The sequence below is a fragment of the Mustelus asterias genome, chromosome 28 (genome assembly GCF_964213995.1).
Source record: "Mustelus asterias chromosome 28, sMusAst1.hap1.1, whole genome shotgun sequence".
In the NCBI taxonomy this organism is placed as follows: domain Eukaryota; kingdom Metazoa; phylum Chordata; class Chondrichthyes; order Carcharhiniformes; family Triakidae; genus Mustelus; species Mustelus asterias.
The window spans coordinates 26,933,133-26,952,646 of record NC_135828.1 but is presented as its reverse complement, the minus strand read 5'-3'; the positions used below and the strand labels follow the sequence as shown (position 1 = coordinate 26,952,646).

The 19,514-nt window shown below is 48.1% G+C and overlaps 2 protein-coding genes across 3 annotated transcripts in view; one reads left to right on the top strand and one right to left on the bottom strand.

Moving 5' to 3' along the window:
- LOC144480348 (uncharacterized) overlaps positions 1-19,514 on the bottom strand; it is a 420,372-nt gene that overhangs the window by 115,244 nt on the left and 285,614 nt on the right. The gene's annotated exons all lie outside the window — the stretch shown is intronic.
- pdlim1 (PDZ and LIM domain 1 (elfin)) overlaps positions 1-19,514 on the top strand; it is a 107,610-nt gene that overhangs the window by 43,382 nt on the left and 44,714 nt on the right. For both annotated transcript variants that reach the window (XM_078199714.1, XM_078199713.1), the window contains exons 2-3: positions 6,601-6,752; positions 16,846-16,930. In XM_078199714.1, the coding sequence (XP_078055840.1) occupies positions 6,601-6,752; positions 16,846-16,930 (237 nt within the window). The remainder of the gene's footprint in view (positions 1-6,600; positions 6,753-16,845; positions 16,931-19,514) is intronic.

Below are 19,514 nucleotides of genomic sequence, written 5' to 3'. Positions count from 1 at the left end.
AATGGTGACCCCAGATACAGGTTCATCCAGGGCTTCCAGGGTGGAGGGCATGCACTCACTGACCTCTTGCTCAAAATGGGCGTAGAATGCATTGAGCTTATCAGGGAGGGGTGCGTTGGAGCCTGCAATTTTACATGCCTTCATCTTGTAGCCTGTTATGTCTTGCAGACCTTGCCACAGTCAGCGGGGGTTGGTGTGGCTAGCCTGGGACTCTAGCTTGGTCCGGTACTGTCTTTTGGCATCTTTGATGGATCTCCTTAGATCGTATCTGGCTTTCTTGTATAGGTCAGTGTCGCCTGATTTGAACGCCTCAGACCTGGACCTCAGCAAGCAGTGGATATCCCTGTTCATCCATGGTTTCCGGTTGGGAAACACGCGGATTTGCTTCTTTGGCACACAGTCTCCTGCACACTTACGAATGAAGTCAGTGACTGTAGTGACTGTAGTGTAGTAAGGGCAGGCGGTGGCACAGTGGTATGGTCTCTGGACCAGAAATCCAGGGTAATGCTCTGGGATCTCGTGTTCGAATCCCACCACAGCTGATGGTGAAATTTGACTCCAATAAAAATCTAGAATTAAAAGTCTAATGATGACCATGAATCCATTGTCATTAAAACCCATCTGGTTCGATCACGTCCTTTCGGAAAGGAAATCTGCCATCTTTACCTGTTCTGGCCTACATGTGACTCCAGATCCACAACAATGTGGTTGACTCTTAAATGCCCTCAGGGCTGGGCAATAGAATCCTTAAAGTGTAGAAGAACAAAGAATAGTACAGTGCAGGAAACAGGCCCTTCGGCCCTCCAAGCCTGTGCCGCTCCTTGGTCCAACTAGACCAATCGTTTGGATCCCTCCATTCCCAGGCTGCTCATGTGACTATCCAGGAAAGTCTTAAACGATGTCAGCGTGTCTGCCTCCACCACCCTACTTGGCAGCGCATTCCAGGCCCCCACCACCCTCTGTGTAAAAAACATCCCTCTAATATCTGAGTTATACTTCGCCCCTCTCATCTTGAGCCCGGGACCCCTCATGATCGCTACTTCTGATCTGGGAAAAAGCTTCCCACCGTTCATCCTATCTATCCCCTTCATAATCTTGTACACCTCGATTAAATCTCCCCTCATTCTCCGTCTTTCCAGGGAGAACAACCCCAGTTTACCCAATCTCTCCTCATAGTTAAGACCCTCCATACCAGGCAACATCCTGGTAAACCTTCTCTGCACTCTCTCTAACGCCTCCACGTCCTTCTGGTAGTGCGGCGACCAGAACTGGACGCAGTACTCCAAATGTGGCCTAACCAGCGTTCTATACAGCTGCATCATCAGACTCCAGCTTTTATACTCTATACCCCGTCCTATAAAGGCAAGCATACCATATGCCTTCTTCACCACCTTCTCCACCTGTGTTGCCACCTTCAAGGATTTGTGGACTTGCACACCTAGGTCCCTCTGTGTTTCTATACTCTTGATGACTCTGCCATTTATTGTATAGCTCCTCCCTACATTATTTCTAATGGAAAGAAGGAGGCCATTGAGCCCATCGAGTCTAGAACATAGAACATAGAACATTACAGCACAGAACAGGCCCTTCGGCCCACGATGTTGTGCCGACCTTCATCTGAAACCAAGATCAAGCTATCCCACTCCCTACCATCCTGGTGTGCTCCATGTGCCTATCCAATAACCGCTTAAATGTTCCTAAAGTGTCTGACTCCACTATCACTGCAGGCAGTCCATTCCACACCCCAACCACTCTCTGCGTAAAGAACCTACCTCTGATATCCTTCCTATATCTCCCACCATGAACCCTATAGTTATGCCCCCTTGTAATAGCTCCATCCACCCGAGGAAATAGTCTTTGAACGTTCACTCGATCTATCCCCTTCATCATTTTATAAACCTCTATTAAGTCTCCCCTCAATCTCCTCCGCTCCAGAGAGAACAGCCCCAGCTCCCTCAACCTTTCCTCATAAGACCGACACTCCAAACCAGGCAGCATCCTGGTAAATCTCCTCTGCACTCTTTCCAGCGCTTCCACATCCTTCTTATAGTGAGGTGACCAGAACTGCACGCAATATTCCAAATGCGGTCTCACCAAGGTCCTGTACAGTTGCAGCATAACCCCACGGCTCTTAAACTCCAACCCCCTGTTAAGAAAAGCTAACACACTATATGCCTTCTTCACAGCTCTATCCACTTGAGTGGCAACCTTTAGAGATCTGTGGATATGGACCCCAAGATCTCTCTGTTCCTCCACAGTCTTCAGAACCCTACCTTTGACCCTGTAATCCACATTTAAATTAGTCCTACCAAAATGAATCACCTCACATTTATCAGGGTTAAACTCCATTTGCCATTTTTCAGCCCAGCTTTGCATCCTATCTATGTCTCTTTGCAGCCTACAACAGCCCTCCACCTCATCCACTACTCCACCAATCTTGGTGTCATCAGCAAATTTACTGATCCACCCTTCAGCCCCCTCCTCTAAGTCATTAATAAAAATCACAAAGAGCAGAGGACCAAGCACCGATCCCTGCGGCACTCCGCTAGCAACCTGCCTCCAGTCCGAAAATTTTCCATCCACCACCACCCTCTGTCTTCGATCAGATAGCCAGTTACCTATCCAATCGGCCAACTTTCCCTCTATCCCACACCTCCTTACTTTCATCATAAGCCGACCATGGGGGACCTTATCAAACGCCTTACTAAAATCCATGTATATGACATCAACCGCCCTACCTTCATCAACACACCTAGTTACCTCCTCAAAAAATTCTATCAAATTTGTGAGGCACGATTTGCCCTTCACAAATCCGTGCTGACTATCCCGGATTAATCCGCATCTTTCTAAATGGTCGTAAATCCCATCCCTAAGGACCTTTTCCATCAATTTACCAACTACCGAAGTCAGACTAACCGGTCTATAATTACCAGGGTCATTTCTATTCCCTTTCTTAAACAGAGGAACAACATTTGCCACTCTCCAGTCCTCCGGCACCATCCCCGTGGACAGCGAGGACCCAAAGATCAAAGCCAAAGGCTCTGCAATCTCATCCCTCGCCTCCCAAAGAATCCTAGGATACATTTCATCAGGCCCAGGGGACTTATCGACCTTCAGTTTATTCAAAACTGCCAAGACATCCTCCCTCCGAACATCTATTTCCTCCAGCCTATTAGCCTGTAACACCTTCTCTTCCTGAAAAACATGGCCCCTCTCCTTGGTGAACACTGAAGAAAAGTATTCATTCATCACCTCGCCTATCTCTACTGATTCCATACACAAGTTCCCACCACTGTCCTTGACCGGCCCTAACCTCACCCTGGTCATTCTTTTATTCCTCACATAAGAGTAAAAAGCCTTGGGGTTTTCCTTGATCCGACCCGCCAAGGACTTCTCATGTCCCCTCCTAGCTCTCCTCAGCCCCTTTTTCAGCTCATTCCTTGCTAACTTGTAACCCTCAATCGAGCCATCTGAACCTTGTTTCCTCATCCCGACATAAGCTTCCCTCTTCCTTTTCACAAGACATTCCACCTCTTTTGTCTGTCGGAGAGTCTGCACCGACTCTCCGACAGATGATCCCATGCCGACAGAGCCATCGTACCCACCTCCTCCATCCTATCCCCGTCACCCCACACATTTAACCCGCTAATCCCCCTAACCCACACACCTTTGCACACTAAGGGGCAATTTAGCATGGCCAATCCCCCTAACCCACAAATCTTTGGACACTAAGGGGCCATTTAGCATGGCCAATCCACCTAACCTACACATCTTTGAATGCTGAAGGGCAATTTAGCAGTGCCAATCTTAGAATCATCAAATTCCTACAGTGCAGAAGGAGTCCATTCGGTCCATCGAGCCTGCACCGACAACAATCCCACCCAGGCCCCATTCCCCTTAACCCCATGCATTTACCTTGGCTAATCCCCCTGACACTAAGGGGCAATGTAGCATGGCCAAACCACCTAACCAGCACATAGGGTGGCACAATGGTTAGCACTGCTGCCTCACAGCACCAGAGACCCGGGTTCGATTCCCGGCTTGGGTCACGGTCTGTGCGGAGTTTGCACGTTCTCCCCGTGTCTGCGTGGGTTTCCTCCAGGTGCTCCGGTTTCCTACCTCAGTCTGAAAGACGTGCTGGTTAGCTGCATTGGCCATGCTAAATTCTCCCTTGGTGTTACCCGAACAGGCACTGGAGTGTGGCGGCTAGGGGATTTTCATTGCAGTGTTAATATAAGCCTACTTGTGACACGAATAAATAAACTTAAACTTTTATCTTTGGACATTAAGGGGCAATTTAGCAAACCAAATCCACCTAACCTACACATCTTTGGACACTAAGGGGCAATTTAGCATGGCCAATCCACCCAACCTGCACATCTTTGGACTGTGGGGAAACCAGAGCACCCGGGGGAAACCCACGCAGACACGGGGAGATCGTATTGCTGCCTGTGAGAACCTTGCTGCCAAGGTTCCTTACGATGTTGGCACCGGGACCAACTTGAAAAATTCAGTTTTGACTTCGGACTTTCTGAGGTTGTAGAAAGCGCTACGTATTTGTGAGGTCTTTCTTGGCTGGATAGAGTTCCTCGCCAGACATAAAATATCTAAAAATTACTCCCTACTAGGGCAGCTGGGACTGTGGAAGACAGTCAGTTTGTGTTAGTACTTGTGAGAAAAAATGAATCTGTATCGGATCCTTCCAAATTTGGGTGCCTGTCAGTCTACCCACTGCCAAAACCTATTAACTTTTTAACTTGCTGAAGAATGTTTCCTATCTCTGTAACTTCCTCCAGCCCTAAAACACTAATAAGCTTACATTCCTCCCATTCTAGACTCCTTATTGAATAGCCTGCTATCATCCACTCTCCAGTCTCTTGCAGGAAGTATGGCATCTTGGGCAATTATTTATAGAGATTATTCATAGAATTCCCCTAGTGCAGAAGGAGGCCATTCTGCCCATTGAGTCTGTACCGATTCTCCAGCAGATTTGACCCATGCTTTATCCCCAAAACCCCACACATTTACCTCGCCAATCCACCTAACTTACACATCCTTGGACACTAAGGGGCAATTTAACATGGCCAATCCCCCTAACCTGCACATCTTTGGACACTAAGGGGCAATTTAACATGGCCAATCCCCCTAACCTGCACATTTTTGGACACTAAGGGGCAATTTAACATGGCCAATCCCCCTAACCTGCACATCTTTGGATGCTAAGGGGCAATTTAGCATGGCCAATCCCCCTAACCTGCACATCTTTGGATGCTAAGGGGCAATTTAGCATGGCCAATCCCCCTAACCTGCACATCTTTGGATGCTAAGGGGCAATTTAGCATGGCCAATCGCCCTAACCTGCACATCTTTGGATGCTAAGGGGCAATTTAGCATGGCCAATCCCCCTAACCTGCACATCTTTGGATGCTAAGGGGCAATTTAGCATGGCCAATCCACCCTAACCCGCACATCTTTGGAGTGTGAGGGGAAACCGGAGCACCCGGAGGAAACCCACGCAGACACGGGGAGAATGTGCAAACTCCACACAGACAGACACCCAAGACTGGAACTGAACCCACGTCCCTGATGCTGTGAGGCAGCAGTGCTAACCACTGTGCCACCCCTTGTGCAATGTCCAAGAATTTTCCACTTACCTTTGGAGCTGCCTCCAGCAATGGTCAAAAACATCGGAGAAAGCCAAAAAGAGAGGTTTGCTTTTTTATGGCACATTACATGACCTCAGGCCGTCCCAAAATGCTTTACAGTTAATTGAAACACTTCTACAGTTCTATAATCAGAGGCAGAAGAAATTTAGTCACCATAGTGACACAGAGAAAATGGCAACCAATATGTGCACAGCATGATCCCACAGGCAGCAAGGTGAAAATGACCTGTTGCAGTGATTTGATTTATCATTGTCACATGTACTGGGATACAGTGAAAAGTATTGTTTCTTGCGCGCTATACAGACGAAGCATACCATTCATAGAGTACATGGGGAGAAGGAAAGGAGAGGGTGCAGAATGTAGTGTTACAGTCATAGAAAGGGTGCAGAGAAAGATCAACTTTAATATAAGGTTGGTCCATTCAAAAGTCTGATGGCAGCAGGGAAGAAGCTGTTCTTGAGTCGATTGCTATGTGTCCTTGGACTTTCATATCTTTTTCCTGACAGAAGAAGGTGGAAGAGAGAATGTCTGGGGTGCGTGGGGTCCTTAATTATGCTGGCTGCTTTGCTGAGGCAGCAGGAAGTGTAGACAGTGTCAATGGATGAGAGGCTGGTTTGCGTGATGGATTGGGCTACGTTCACGACCCTTTATAGTTTCTTGCGGTCTTGGACAGAGCAGGAGGCATACCAAGCTGCGATACATCCGGAACGGATGCTGTTGGGTGATGAATAAATATTGGCAGGGACACCGGGAGAACTTGCTTCCTCCTCTCCCAGATAGTTTCCTGAGATCTTTCACAGCTGTAAGGGTGTCTGATTCGAGTAGTGTCTTGGCTGACGTGCGAGGGGGAGAGTGAGGGAGCAAGAGAGAAAACAAAAATGCTGATCTAACCTTTGATTCACTGGTGATCACCGTGTCCCCTTCCTCTTGTCAGATGACCCCAGGGAGCAAAGCAGAAGCTGCCAAACTCTGTATTGGGGATGTGATCTTATCCATTAACGGGGAGACAACCGATGGGATGACTCACTTGGAAGCTCAGAGCAAGATCAAAGGATGCGCAGACGAACTGACCTTCCTGATTGCCAGGTACAACTTCTATTTTCACATTGAAATAGCAAACATTTCACTTTCTTTCTTGACTGGATATCAGTTCCAAGTAGTCCACCGGAAATAGGTTCATAAATTGGTTGATGGCACTCTCAGCTGCTTCCAGGGCTTCTCCGGGTTAGAAGATGCTGGGGAGGCGATGGCCTAGTGGTATTATCGCTAGGCTGTAAATCCAGAAACTCAGCTATTTTCTGGGGACCTGGGCTCGAATCCCCCCCATGGCTGATGGTGGAATTTGAATTCCATAAAAAATACCTGGTATTAAGTGTCTACTGATGACCATGAAACCATTGTCGGGAAAACCCATCCGGTTCATTAATGTCCTTTAGGGAGGGCAATCCGCCGTCCTACCCAATCTGGCCTACTTGTGACTCTGGAGCCACAGCAATATGGCTGACTCTGAACTGCCCTCCAAGGGCAACTGGGTGAAGTAACTAAATTCCAGTAACACAAGCACGTTCAATATGGAACGGCTCAAAACCCTAAGAATCTGCACACAGGGAAATGTGATGTGTTGTGACACAGGCAGTTGGTCTGTACATTTTTATAGACTGTCGCTGTTTTTCTTACATGTTATTAAACTCACTTACTCACTTTGTTCATGAAGATATTTTCTCCCACGCTACTGATGCTAATTCGGAGATTGGGCTGTGTTTTTATTCTTCAGTCAGCTAGTTTATATCCATCCCTTTTTTACCAGGCTTCCAATTTCGATATATCCCTCCCTCCTCTTCAATGGGAAGTCTCTTCCCCTCCAACAGAGAATCCAAACTAGACATTCAATGGCATTACCATGGCTGAATCCCCCACTGGAAACATCCAGGGGGGTTACCATTGACCAGAAACTGAACCGGACTCACCTCATAAACACAGTGGCTACAAGAGCAGGTCAGAGGCTAGGAATACTGCGGCGAGTAACTCACCTCCTGACTCCCCAAAGCCTGTCCACCATCTACAAGGCACAAGTCAGGAGTGTGATGGAATACTCCCCACTTGCCTGGATGGGTGCAGCTCCAACAACATTCGAGAAGCTCGACACCATCCAGGACAAAGCAGCCCCGCTCGATTGGCACCACATCCACAACCATTCATTCCCTCCACCACCAATGATGAACAGTGGCAGCCGTTTGTACCATCTGCAAGATGCACTGCAGCAATTCTCTGAGGCTCCTTAGGCAGCACCTTCCAAACCTACGACCACTACCATCCAGAAGGACAGCAAATACCTGGGAACATCACCACTTGGAGGTTCCCCTCCAAGTCACTCTCCATTCTGACTTATTTATTTTATTTGTTAGTGTCACAAATAGGCTTACATTAACACTGCAATGAAACCACTGTGAAAACCCGAGTCGCCACACTCCAGTGCCTGTCCAGGTACACTGAGGGAAAATTTAGCATGGCCAATGCACCTAACCAGCATGCCTTTTGAACTGTGGGAGGAAACCCATGCAGACATGGGGAGAATGTGCGGACTCAGCACAGAGAGTGATCCAATCCGGAAATTGAACCCGGGTCCCTGGCGCTGTGGCTGGGTCAAAATCTTGGAAATCCCCCCTCCTAACAGCAGTGTGGGTGTACCTACACCACATGGACTGCAGCGGTTCAAGAAGGCAGCTCACCACCACCTTTTCGAGGGCAACTAGGGATGGGCAATAAATGCTGGCCCAGCCAGCGACACCCACATCCCATGAATAAATAATAAAAATAAAGAAATTATTAGACCTCTACAATTTGCAGAAGCAGGAGTCACCCTTATTGAGCAGAGAAACATGCTGGTAGGTGATGCTGATCTACACGTGGATGGACTTGCTGAGGAGCAGCCCAGCCGTGTATTCTGAAATGAATTTCCAACCCTGTTTTCAGCATTAGGAAAGCTGAAAACACCACAAACCTCAGGATGAATGATAAGCCTATCTGTCTATGCAGTGAGGAAGGCCCCTCACCCACTCTTACAAAGAACAGTACAGCACAGGAACAGGCCCTTCGGCCCACTCAGCCTGCGCCAACACAGGACTCGTTTCTAAACTAAAGACCTTTTGCCTCTACACGGTCCGTATCCCTCTATTCACTGCCTATTCATGTATCTGTCAAGATGCCTCTTAAACGTTGCTATTGTATCTGCTTCTACCACCTCCTCTGGCAGCGCATTCCAGGCACTTACTGCCCTCTGTGTAAAGCCCCGCTGCCCACCCCCACCATGTCCCCTGGTAATTGACATTTCTACCCTGGATTGGGATTTTCCAGAAGATTCCACTGAAGTCGGAAAATCAAGAGCGAGATTGAATGCTTGTTACAACAAAGGGAGGGAGGAAGGGGGGGAGGGGGGGGGGGAGGGGGAGGGGGGGGGATATCCCTACAGTAACCATAGCGACAAACTGGCATTCTGGGATGGTTACGGTACCAAAGCTGAATGGTTCATTCAAATCAGTGTGGACTTGACTCGGTTAAACAAGTCAGTGGAGATTCACCCAATGGCATCAGTGGATGAGAGTCTCACCAAAGCTTGGGTGTTTCTTGCGGGTCAGTACAGACTCGATGGGCAGAAGAGCCTCTGTATGATTCTATGAAATTAACATAGACATACTCTTCACAAAATTGGATGTCAACAGTGGCTTTTTGACAGTTGCCCCTGGATGAAGAATCTAAATTGCTAAAAGCTTACCATTCAGAATTGCTTCAGCACCCGAGATATTCCAAACAGCGATGTCTCAAACCCCAGGAGAAGCAGCCTGCCACCTACACGGCATTCCTGCACACTGAACATCAAGGGAGACCATGACTGCCACGTGAGAGCAACTCTCAAATGTTGCCTGGTCTGGAGGGTATTAGCTATGAGGAGAGGTTGGATAAACTCAGTTTGTTCTCACTGGGATGATAGAGGTTGAGGGGAGACCTGATAGAGGTTTACAAGATTATGAGTGACATGGACAGAGTGGATAGTCAGATGCATTTTCCTAGGATACAAAAGTCAAGTACTCGGGGACATAGGTTTAAGGGAAAAGTTTAGAGGAGATGTGTGAGGCAAGTTTTTTTACACAGAGGGTGGTGAATGTCTGGAACGCGCTGCCCGGGGAGGGGGTGGGAGCAGGTACGATAGTGGCATTTAAGGGGCAACTAGACAAATACGTGAATAGGATGGGAATGGAAGGATACGGACTCCGCAAGTGCGTACGGTTTTAATTTAGTCAGGCATCATGATCGGTGCAGGCTTGGAGGGCCGAAGGGTCTGTTCCTGTGCTGGACTGTTCTTTGTTCTATTTGCCCCGAGTTAAGCCTTTGCTCTTAATCAGTGGCTGTAATATTGTCGTGTGGAGTTTATAAATACACCCAGCTGTCGCTAACCCCGGTTAGTCCTTTTTTGATTCACGGGAAAAGACTTGCATTTATCCAGCAGCTTATCCCATCTCTCCTTCCCCCCCACCCCCCCCCCCCCCCCGCCGCCTCCACCACCGCACCCCCTCCCCCCCCAAACAAAAACACGCTAATGTTTCCATCCCACAACCCACCTTGTGCCAAGTTTGTTCCTGCTGCAGGGGTGCTGGGGAGGGAGTTACTGCTACCCTTTGTGACTTGTTTTTTGAAGCGTGCCTGTAATACAAATGGCATGGCAGAAATGTGCCATCAAACAATGCCCAGGGAGGCATTCTGGGCCGCCTCCTATGGTTGGTAACCATTCTGGGGAATGCAGGGCTTTGAGTAAATTGCTGTTGTAAACTGGAGCAGGCTAACAATAGAACAGACCCTCTCTGTGCCCATATACAGACATGGGATCCGTATGCCCTCCCGACTATTCCATTGAACCTTTCTCCTGGCTTGTTCCCATGTAAGGGATGGGCTGACCTGCATTGATAGAGTTCAGCTCGTGCTAATTTATGTGAAATTCTTACTTCGAAGCCTCGGAAAGATGATGGTTTTGGTGTAACTATTATTTTGGCAGCGTAGAGTTGTTTTATACAGAATTGTTGAGCTGCTGTGTCTTAACTGTTCAAGTGAACTTTCCCTGGCTAGCACTCATTACACCGAATAGAAAGAAAATTCTTTATCAGTTCAGGATACGACTAAAGATCTAAAGCTTTATCTCCGCTGGTTACTGGTTTCAGCTGCATTGAAGAGCAGAGTTGGTCCAGGTGGTTGACCTCGAATAGCCTTTGCTCACTGGCTCCCAGTCCGGCTAACCCTCCATTTTGAAATTCCGGCCAACCCTCCATTTTGAAATTCCGGCCAACCCTCCATTTTGAAATTCCGGCCAACCCTCCATTTTGAAATTCCGGCCAACCCTCCATTTTGAAATTCTCCGTCTTGGGTCCAAACGTCTCCAAGGCCGCAACTGCTCGTCATCTACATAACCTTTTCCAGTCCAAGATCTCTTTGCTCCTCCAATTCTGGCCACTTGCTCATCCGCAATTTCCTTTGGTCCGCAGTTGGCAGTCATGGTTAGCGCCAAGGACCCGGGTTTGATTCCGGCCTCGGGTGACTGTCTGTGTGGAGTTCTCCCCGTGTCTGGGAGGAAACCGGAGCACTCGGAGGAAACCCACGCACAGTCCAAAGATGTACAGGTTAGGCGGATTAGCAGGGTCAATACATGGGGTTACAGGGATAGGGTCTGGGTGGGATTGTTGTCAAAGAGTCGGAGCAGGCTCGATGGGCCAAGTGGCCTCCTGCACTTTAGGGATTCTAGGATTCTATGCCTTCAGCTGCCTGGGCCCGAAAACTCTGTCACATGTGCACATGCAAATTAGGAGCAAGAGTAGGCCATTCAGCCCCTCAAGCCTGCTCCACCATTCAATAAGATCATGGCTGATTTGATTGTAGCCTCAATCCCACATTCCTGCCAACCCCCGATAAACCTTTTGCACCCTTGCTTATGAAGAATCTATCTAGTGCTACCTTATAAATATTCAAAGTCTCAGCTTCTACTGCCTTTACAGGAAGAGAATTCGAGAGACACACCACCCTCTGAAAGAAAAAAAATTCTCCTCGTGTCTGTTTTAAATGAGCGACCCCTTATTTTTAAACCCCTAGTTCTTCCCACAAGAGGAATCATCCTCTTCACATCCATCCTGTCAATACCCCACAGGATCCTAACGGTTTCACTCAAGTCACCTCTTGCTCTTCTAAACTCCAGTGGATATGAACCTTAGCCTGCCCAACCTTTCCTCATAAGACAACCCACCCATTCCAGGTATTAGTCTGGTGAACCTTCTCTGAACTGCTAATGCATTTGCCACTTTCCTTGGGTAAAGAGATCAATACTGTACATAGATTGTCAGAGAGGATGCTGATGGAAGCTCTAACAAAGAGTCATAGAATCCCTACAGTGCAGAAAGAGGCCATTCGCCTCATCAAGCCTGTGCTAACAGCAATCACACTCAGACCCTATCCCCACCTCTCACATTTACCCTACTAATCCTCTGACACGAAGAGACAATTTACCATGGCCAATCTACCCAACCTGCACATCTTTGGACACTAAGGGGCAATTTACCATGGCCAATCTACCCAACCTGCACATCTTAGGGCACTAAGGGGCGATTTAGCATAGCCAATCCACCTAACCCACATATCTCTCAAGTGTGGGAGGAAACCGGAGCATCCGGAGGAAAACCACACAGATATGGGGAGAACGTGCAAACTCCACACACAGTGACCCAAGGCCAGAATCGAACCCGGTTCCCTGGCGCTGTGAGGCAGCAGTGCTAACCACTGTGCCACCATGCTGCTCCCATCAAACAGCGCTTCCTGTGTGGCCAGTGCTGGAGGTAGATTAATACTGCTGCGTGACCATTTGAGTTCCGGCAGCAGCGATACCAAAGCTCCTTCGCTTGCCAGTTGTTTCTTTTGGCAGAAGCGCTGCCACTAGTCCCAGGTTCAATACCCACAGTCGGTCAATAAGGTTCCTGGGCTCCTGAAGAGGCTCAAGAATGAGAAAAGAAAAGAGAATGTCATCCAAGATTCCCCAGCCTGGTGAAAGCTGCTGAAGGGCATGTTGGCATTGAGGGCAGAATTGGGCTTATTCATGATGCCTCACCCTTGTCAAATAGCCTACCGAGAGTTACTATCCAGACAGTGCTTGAAGAATGGCCGCTTGGCTGAGTGGGGAGAGGCAGGGCAATGTCTCTGTGGTCGAACTTCTGCCTTTAAATTCAAAGGTTCTGAGTTTGCAACTCACTCCAGAATCTTGAGTGGGTCTTGAACCCTAAACCTTTGTGCGGAGCTGGTGTTGTGGTATTGTCACCGAACTCGTAATCCAGAGACCCAGGATAATGCTCTGGGGCAAAAACAGAAAATGCTGGAAAACCTTAGCAGGTCTGACAGCCTCTGTGGAGAGAGAATAGAGCCAGCATTTTGAGACTGGATGACCCTTCGGCAGAGCCCTAGGGACCTGGGTTCAAATCCCACCACAGCAGCTGGTAAAATTTGCATTCAATAAAAAAAATCTGGAATTAAGAATTTACTGATGACCGTGAAGCCACTGCTGGGCAAACCCATCTCATTCACTGATGTCCTTTTTAGGGAAGGAAATCTACAGTCCCAACCCAGTCTGGCCTACATGAGACTCGAGAGCCACAGCAATGTGGTTGACGCTGGGCAATAAATACTGGCCCAGCTAGCGACGTCCGTGTCTGATGAATACGTTTTAAAAAAAGACAGGGAAAACTGCACCATCGGATGGACTATCTTTCAGACGAGATGTGACAAGAATGTCCTGTCTGCTCCTTCAATAGAGTTTCAAATAGTATCTTTTCTGAAGAGTCCTCCCCAGTGTCTTGTACAACATTCATCCCTTCACCAACAATAATGTCCTTCAGGGAAGGAAATCTGCCGTCCTTACCCGGTCTGGCCTACATGGGAGTCCAGAGCCACAGCAATGTGGTTGACTCTCAACTGTCCTCTAAAATAGCCTAGAAGCCTCTCGGGTCAAAGGCAATTAGGGATAGAAACATAGAAAAACTATAGCACAAAACAGGCCCTTCGGCCCCACAAGTTGTGCCGAACATATCCCTACCTTCTAGGCCTACCTATAACCCTCCATCCTATTAACTCCCATATACTCATCCAGGAGTCTCTTAAAAGACCCTATTGAGTTTGCCTCCACCATCACTGACGGCAGCCGATTCCACTCGCCCACCACCCTCTGCGTGAAAAACTTACCCCTAACATCTCCCCTGTACCCACCCCCTAGCACCTTAAACCTGTGTCCTCTCGTAGCAGCCATTTCCACCCTGGGAAAAAGCCTCAGAGTCCACCCGATCTACGCCTCTCAACATCTTCTATACCTCTATTAGGTCTCCTCTCATCCTACGTCTCTCCAAGGAGAAAAGACTGAGTTCCCTCAGCCTATCCTCATAAGCCATGCCACTCAATCCAGGCAACATCCTTGTAAATCGCCTCTGCACCCTTTCAATCTTTTCCACATCCTTCCTGGGTGACAAATATTGGCCTTGCCAGCGACGCCCACGTCCCATCAAAGGAATAAGAATAAAAATGATCTTACGGTTTGTGGAATTTTGTTCCGTACTAAGTAGCTGTTGCATGTTACAATAGTGGATAGATGGCACAGTGGTTAGCACCGCTGCCTCACAGTGCCAGGGACCCGGGTTCGATTCCCGGCTTGGGTCACTGTCTGTGTGGAGTCTGCACGTTCTCCCCGTGTCTGCGTGGGTTTCCTCCGGGTGCTCCAGTTTCCTCCCACAGTCCGAAAGACGTGCTGGTGAGGGTGCATTGGCCATGCTAAATTCTCCCCCAGTGTACCCGAACAGGCGCCGCAGTGTGGCGACTAGGGGATCTTCACAGTAACCTCATTGCAGGGTTAATATAAGCCTACTTGTAACACTGATAAATAGACTTTATAAACTTGAATTTATCTTCAGAAGTATCACAGTGGCTGTAAAGGACTTTTGGGCCTGTCATATTCTTGAGGCTGGTTGGCCATGAAGGGAACTGATCTACAGGCAAGTGAAGTTCTTGGACACAAACTGTGCCAGAGGCACAATCGAGTACAATTCTGTGGGAAAGCAAGTTATAGCAAGTCACTGCAAAGTCCGTTTGTGGCTGACAGATTCTAAAATTGGCAGAAAAGTAACATCCTTGCACAATTGGGATTGGAGTTTATTCTTTGCTTCTTGGCATCCACAGCTCTCCAGAGTAAGGAATGTAATCATTGTACAAATATGACTATTATGTGCCAATGAAGGGAAATCAGAGCAGGCTATCTGTGAATGCTACAAGTAAAAATCAAAACCCTTCAAACAGAGGACAGAATCTGGCGGAGATTGCCAATGCTTCTCTAAGTTGACCGGTTTTTGCAGCCTCCCTCATCCTGAAACAGTAAAGTCCTGCCCGAGGTCAACGGATCTTCCTGAGGCTTGCCCCTCGCCTGCTCCAATCCCCCTGGTGGATGGGAGGGTAAAATTTCAGCCGACGTGTCCTGATCAATATGAAGTTGGCTTCAGTCTCCAAATTAAATAAGTCACCAAAACAGTCTTAAGGCGGGATTTTCAATCCCTTTGCTGCCGGTGGAATCTTCCGGTCTTGCCAAAGGTGACCCCCACCCCCCTCACCACTCCCCCTGCACTGCGTTCACTGGAGGTGCGGCAGGTGAGCTGTACATTATGCCATAGTCTTCAGCGGGAGAGGAAGATCCCACCGGCGGCCAATGGAAAACCGCCTCTGCCGGTGAGAAACCTTAGTCTCGGTGGCGACGAGGTTAAATAACTTGCGAACCCGCTTTGGTGAAAGCAACGTTTGTATCTTCTGAGGAAAACCTACCGGACAGCATGAAAAATCGTTGGTCTGGCTGGAGCGACCCAGTGAATTCCAATGCTGTGCATTGTCGGTCTGATCTCTCCATCACATGACCTCCCTACATGTCCCAAGGATTCATGGGGTGGGTATGTGGGTTTCAACCAGTTGAGGGTGGCACCTTGCGTGCAGATTTGCACCTTTCACTGCTTCCGTGTGTGCTGGGCTTTTTAAAAATTCATTCGTAGGACATGGGCATCGTTGGCTGGCCAGCATTTATTGCCCATCCCTGGTTGCCCGAGGGCAGTTGAGAGACAACCACATTACAGTGGCTCTGGAGACCAGGTAAGGACGGCAGATTTCCTTCCCTAATGAACCAGATGAATTTTCCGAGAATCAAGAATGGTTTCATAATCATCAGTAGATTCTTAATTCTACATATTTTTATTAAATTCAAATTCCAGCATCTGCCATGGCGGGATTCGAACCCGGGTCCCCAGAACATTAGCTGAGTCTCTGGATTAATCGTCTAGCGATATTATCACTAGGCCATGGCCTCCCCTGGGGATGTAGGAGCATGTGCGAGATGAGGAAGGGTGTCAAATTCCATGGTCACTCCAATGAAGCGATCCATTCTGGCCAGAGGTGTGAAACTGTGAGCAAGTGATTTATCGGGCTTAACTGGGCTCAACAGGAGAGTGCAGCAGCGTTCGAAAGCCTGATCTCCCACCCATCCCCCATTTAAATTTTGGCCATTGCAAATGGAGGCAGGACTTTGAAAAGCAGGTTTTGTGACCAGTCTTACTGACTGTTTGCCATTGTTTGGACCCAAGGTGCTTCACGACAGCACAGTGGGTTAGCACTGCTGCCTCTCAGCGCCAGGGTCCCAGATTCGATTCCCGGCTTGGGTCACTGTCTGTGTGGAGTTTGCACATTCTCCCCGTGTCTGCGTGGGTTTCCTCCGGGTGCTCCGGTTTCCTCCCACAGTCTGAAAGACGTGCTGGTTAGGCGCATTGACCCGAACAGGCGCCGGAGTGTGGCAACTAGGGGATTTTCACAGTAACTTCATCGCAGTGTTAATGTAAGCCTACTTGTGACACTAATAAATACACTTTAATTAATAAATAAATAAATTTGATAAAATAAAATCAGACATAAAATTTGACACCAAGCCACGTCGGGCGATCTTCGGGTAGCTGGTTAAATAATCCGGCCTAAACGACAGGCTTTAAGGACAGTCCAGGAGAAATGGAGACATTTGGGGAGGGAATTTGTAAAATAGAATAATTAGCCCAAGTCTTGTTCATGTGTCCTTCCTTTTCGATAGGTCTGAATCCAAAATTTGGTCACCTCTATCGAAGGAGGAAGGAAAACAACATCCGTATAAGATGAACCTGGCAGCTGATCAGCAGGTAAAAAGTTGGCGACCTTTCGCTACATCTACAGCCGCACACTGCCCTTTGTGTTCAGGTTACAGCAGTATACGTTCATCCTTACCGTCACACCAAGGAACTACAGAATTTGATGAAATGTTCTTCTAAGAATATAGAACAGAATGACCTCTCGTTCTATCTCCTCAGGCCATTACTGAGTGTTGCTTAAAATCAAAGGCACAACTTTGTTTTATTTCTGCATAAAGGCCGTTTGAGCTTGCATGTGTAGGGAGCTACTTCCCGCAAAAATATTTCAATTATTTAAATGCCTGCATAGAATTAGACAGGATATGCAGCACAGGACAGGCCATTTGGCCCACCAAGTGTTTATATCCCACTTGAGCCCTCTCCTACTCTGTCCTGAAGTAAATTTATCATCTGAACCGTCTATTCCACTCTCCCATATATACTTGTCTATCCATCCTTTAACTGCCCCTATATTATTCACTGGAACCACTCCCTGTGTTAGTGCCTTCCATACTCTCTTTGGGTAAGGACATTTCTTCTGAATTCCATTGGGTTTCTCGGTGGTGATCTTATATTAATGGGCTATAGTCAAGCTCTTCCCCACAAGAGGAAACATTCTCTCTGTATCCCTGCTATCAAAACCTGCCAGAAACTTGTGGCCAATTATATAGAGAGAGTGCAGCGAAGGTTGACCAGACTGATTCCTGGGATGGTAGGACTGACGTACGAGTTGTTTTAGGATTATATTCACTGGAGCTCAGACCAATGAGGTGGGGTCTCACAGAAACTTTTAAAAGGCTAACAGGATTTGAAAGGGTAGAGAGGCAGGAAGGATGTTCCTGATGCTGGGGGTGTCCAGAACCAGGACGCGTAGTCTAAGGATACAGGGTAAACCTTTCAGGACTGAGATGAGGGTGGCATGGTGGCACAGTGGTTAGCACTGCTGCCTCACAGTGCCAGGGACCTGGGTTTGATTCCCAGCTTGGGTCACTGACTGTGTGGAGTTTGCACATTCTCCCCGTGTCTGTGTGAGTTTCCTCTGGGTGCTCCAGTTTCCTCCCACAGTCCAAAGATGTGTGGATTAGGTGAGTTGGCCATGCTAAATTGCCCCTGAGTATCAGAGAGACTAGCTAGGGTAAATGCATGGGGTTATGGGGATAGGGCCTGGGTGGGATTGTAGTCGGTGCAGACGTGATGGGCTGAATGGCCTCCTTCTGCATTGTGGGATTCCATAATTCTATGAGGAGGCATTTCTTCCCCTAGAGAGTGGTCCGCCTGTGGAATTCCTTACCACAGAAAGTAATTGAGGTCAAAACATTGTATGTTTTCAAGAAGCAGTTAGATATAGCACTTGGGGTGAAGGGGATCAAAGGATATGGGGGGGAAGGCAGAATCAGGCTATTGAGTTGGATGACCAGCCATGATATAATGAATGATGCAGCAGTCTCGAAGGGCCGAATGGCCTCCTCCTGCTCCTATTTTCTATGTGAACCCTCAGCCTTTTTTCAAGAGGAGAGAGACTCAACTTCAACTATACTGTGTAGTAGCGGATTCCAGTTTCTAACCACACTCTGGATACAATTTCCTCTGCTGCACAGAATGGGGTTGGTTTAGCTCAGTTGGCTGGATGGCTGGCTAGTGAGGCAGAGCGACGCCAACAGCGTGGGTTCAATTCCCGTACCGGCTGAGGGTATTCGTGAAGGCCCTGCTTCTCAACCTTGCCCCTCGCCTCAGGTTAAATCACCACCAGTCAGCTCTCTTTCTCAACATGGGAGAGAGAGCAGCGTACGGTCATCTGGGACTTTCAGGAAGATCCTTGCAGTAAGTGGTTTGCACCTTCTTACTTTAATAGGATTAGATTATCTTGAAACAGTCTTGCTTCGGAAACACGTTACGCTGCATATGAAGCACTTGGGCAACTAAGGACTGATCAGTGTCAGCGTGACTTGAGGAGTAGGCCATACCCCACATTCTAGTTGAATTTTGTGATACATCACTAAGTATGGTGATTTTATCCCCTTAACTAAGGAAAGCTATACAGGCATTGGAGGCAGTCCAGAGAAAGTTCACTCGGTCGATCCCAGGTATGGAGGGATTTTCTTATGAGGAGAGGGTGAGTCGGTTGGGCCTGCACTTATTGGAGTTTAGAAGAATGAGAGGTGACCTTATTGAGACATATCGGATTCTCAGGGGGTTTGACAGGGTAGATGCTGAGAGGTTGTTTCCCCTTGTGGGACCAGAGGGCACAATCTCAGAATAAGGGGGTCACCCATTTAAGGCAGAGGTGAGGAGGAATTTCTTCTCTCAGAGGGGAGTGAATCTGTGAAATTCTTTCCCGCAGAGGGCTGTAGAGGCCGGGTTAAGGAGGTTCAAGGCTGAGATAGACAGATTTTTAATCAGTAAGGGAATCGAGGCTTACGGGGATAAGGCGGGAAAATGGAGTTGAGGATTATCAGTGCAGCATTCCCTCAGTATCGCACTGAAGTCTGCACTGTCCTTGCCCACTGAAATTACAGAATTGGTATGGCGCAGAAGGAGGCCATTTGGCCCATTGTGTCTGCACTGGCTCTCCAAATGAGCATCGTGACTTGGTGCC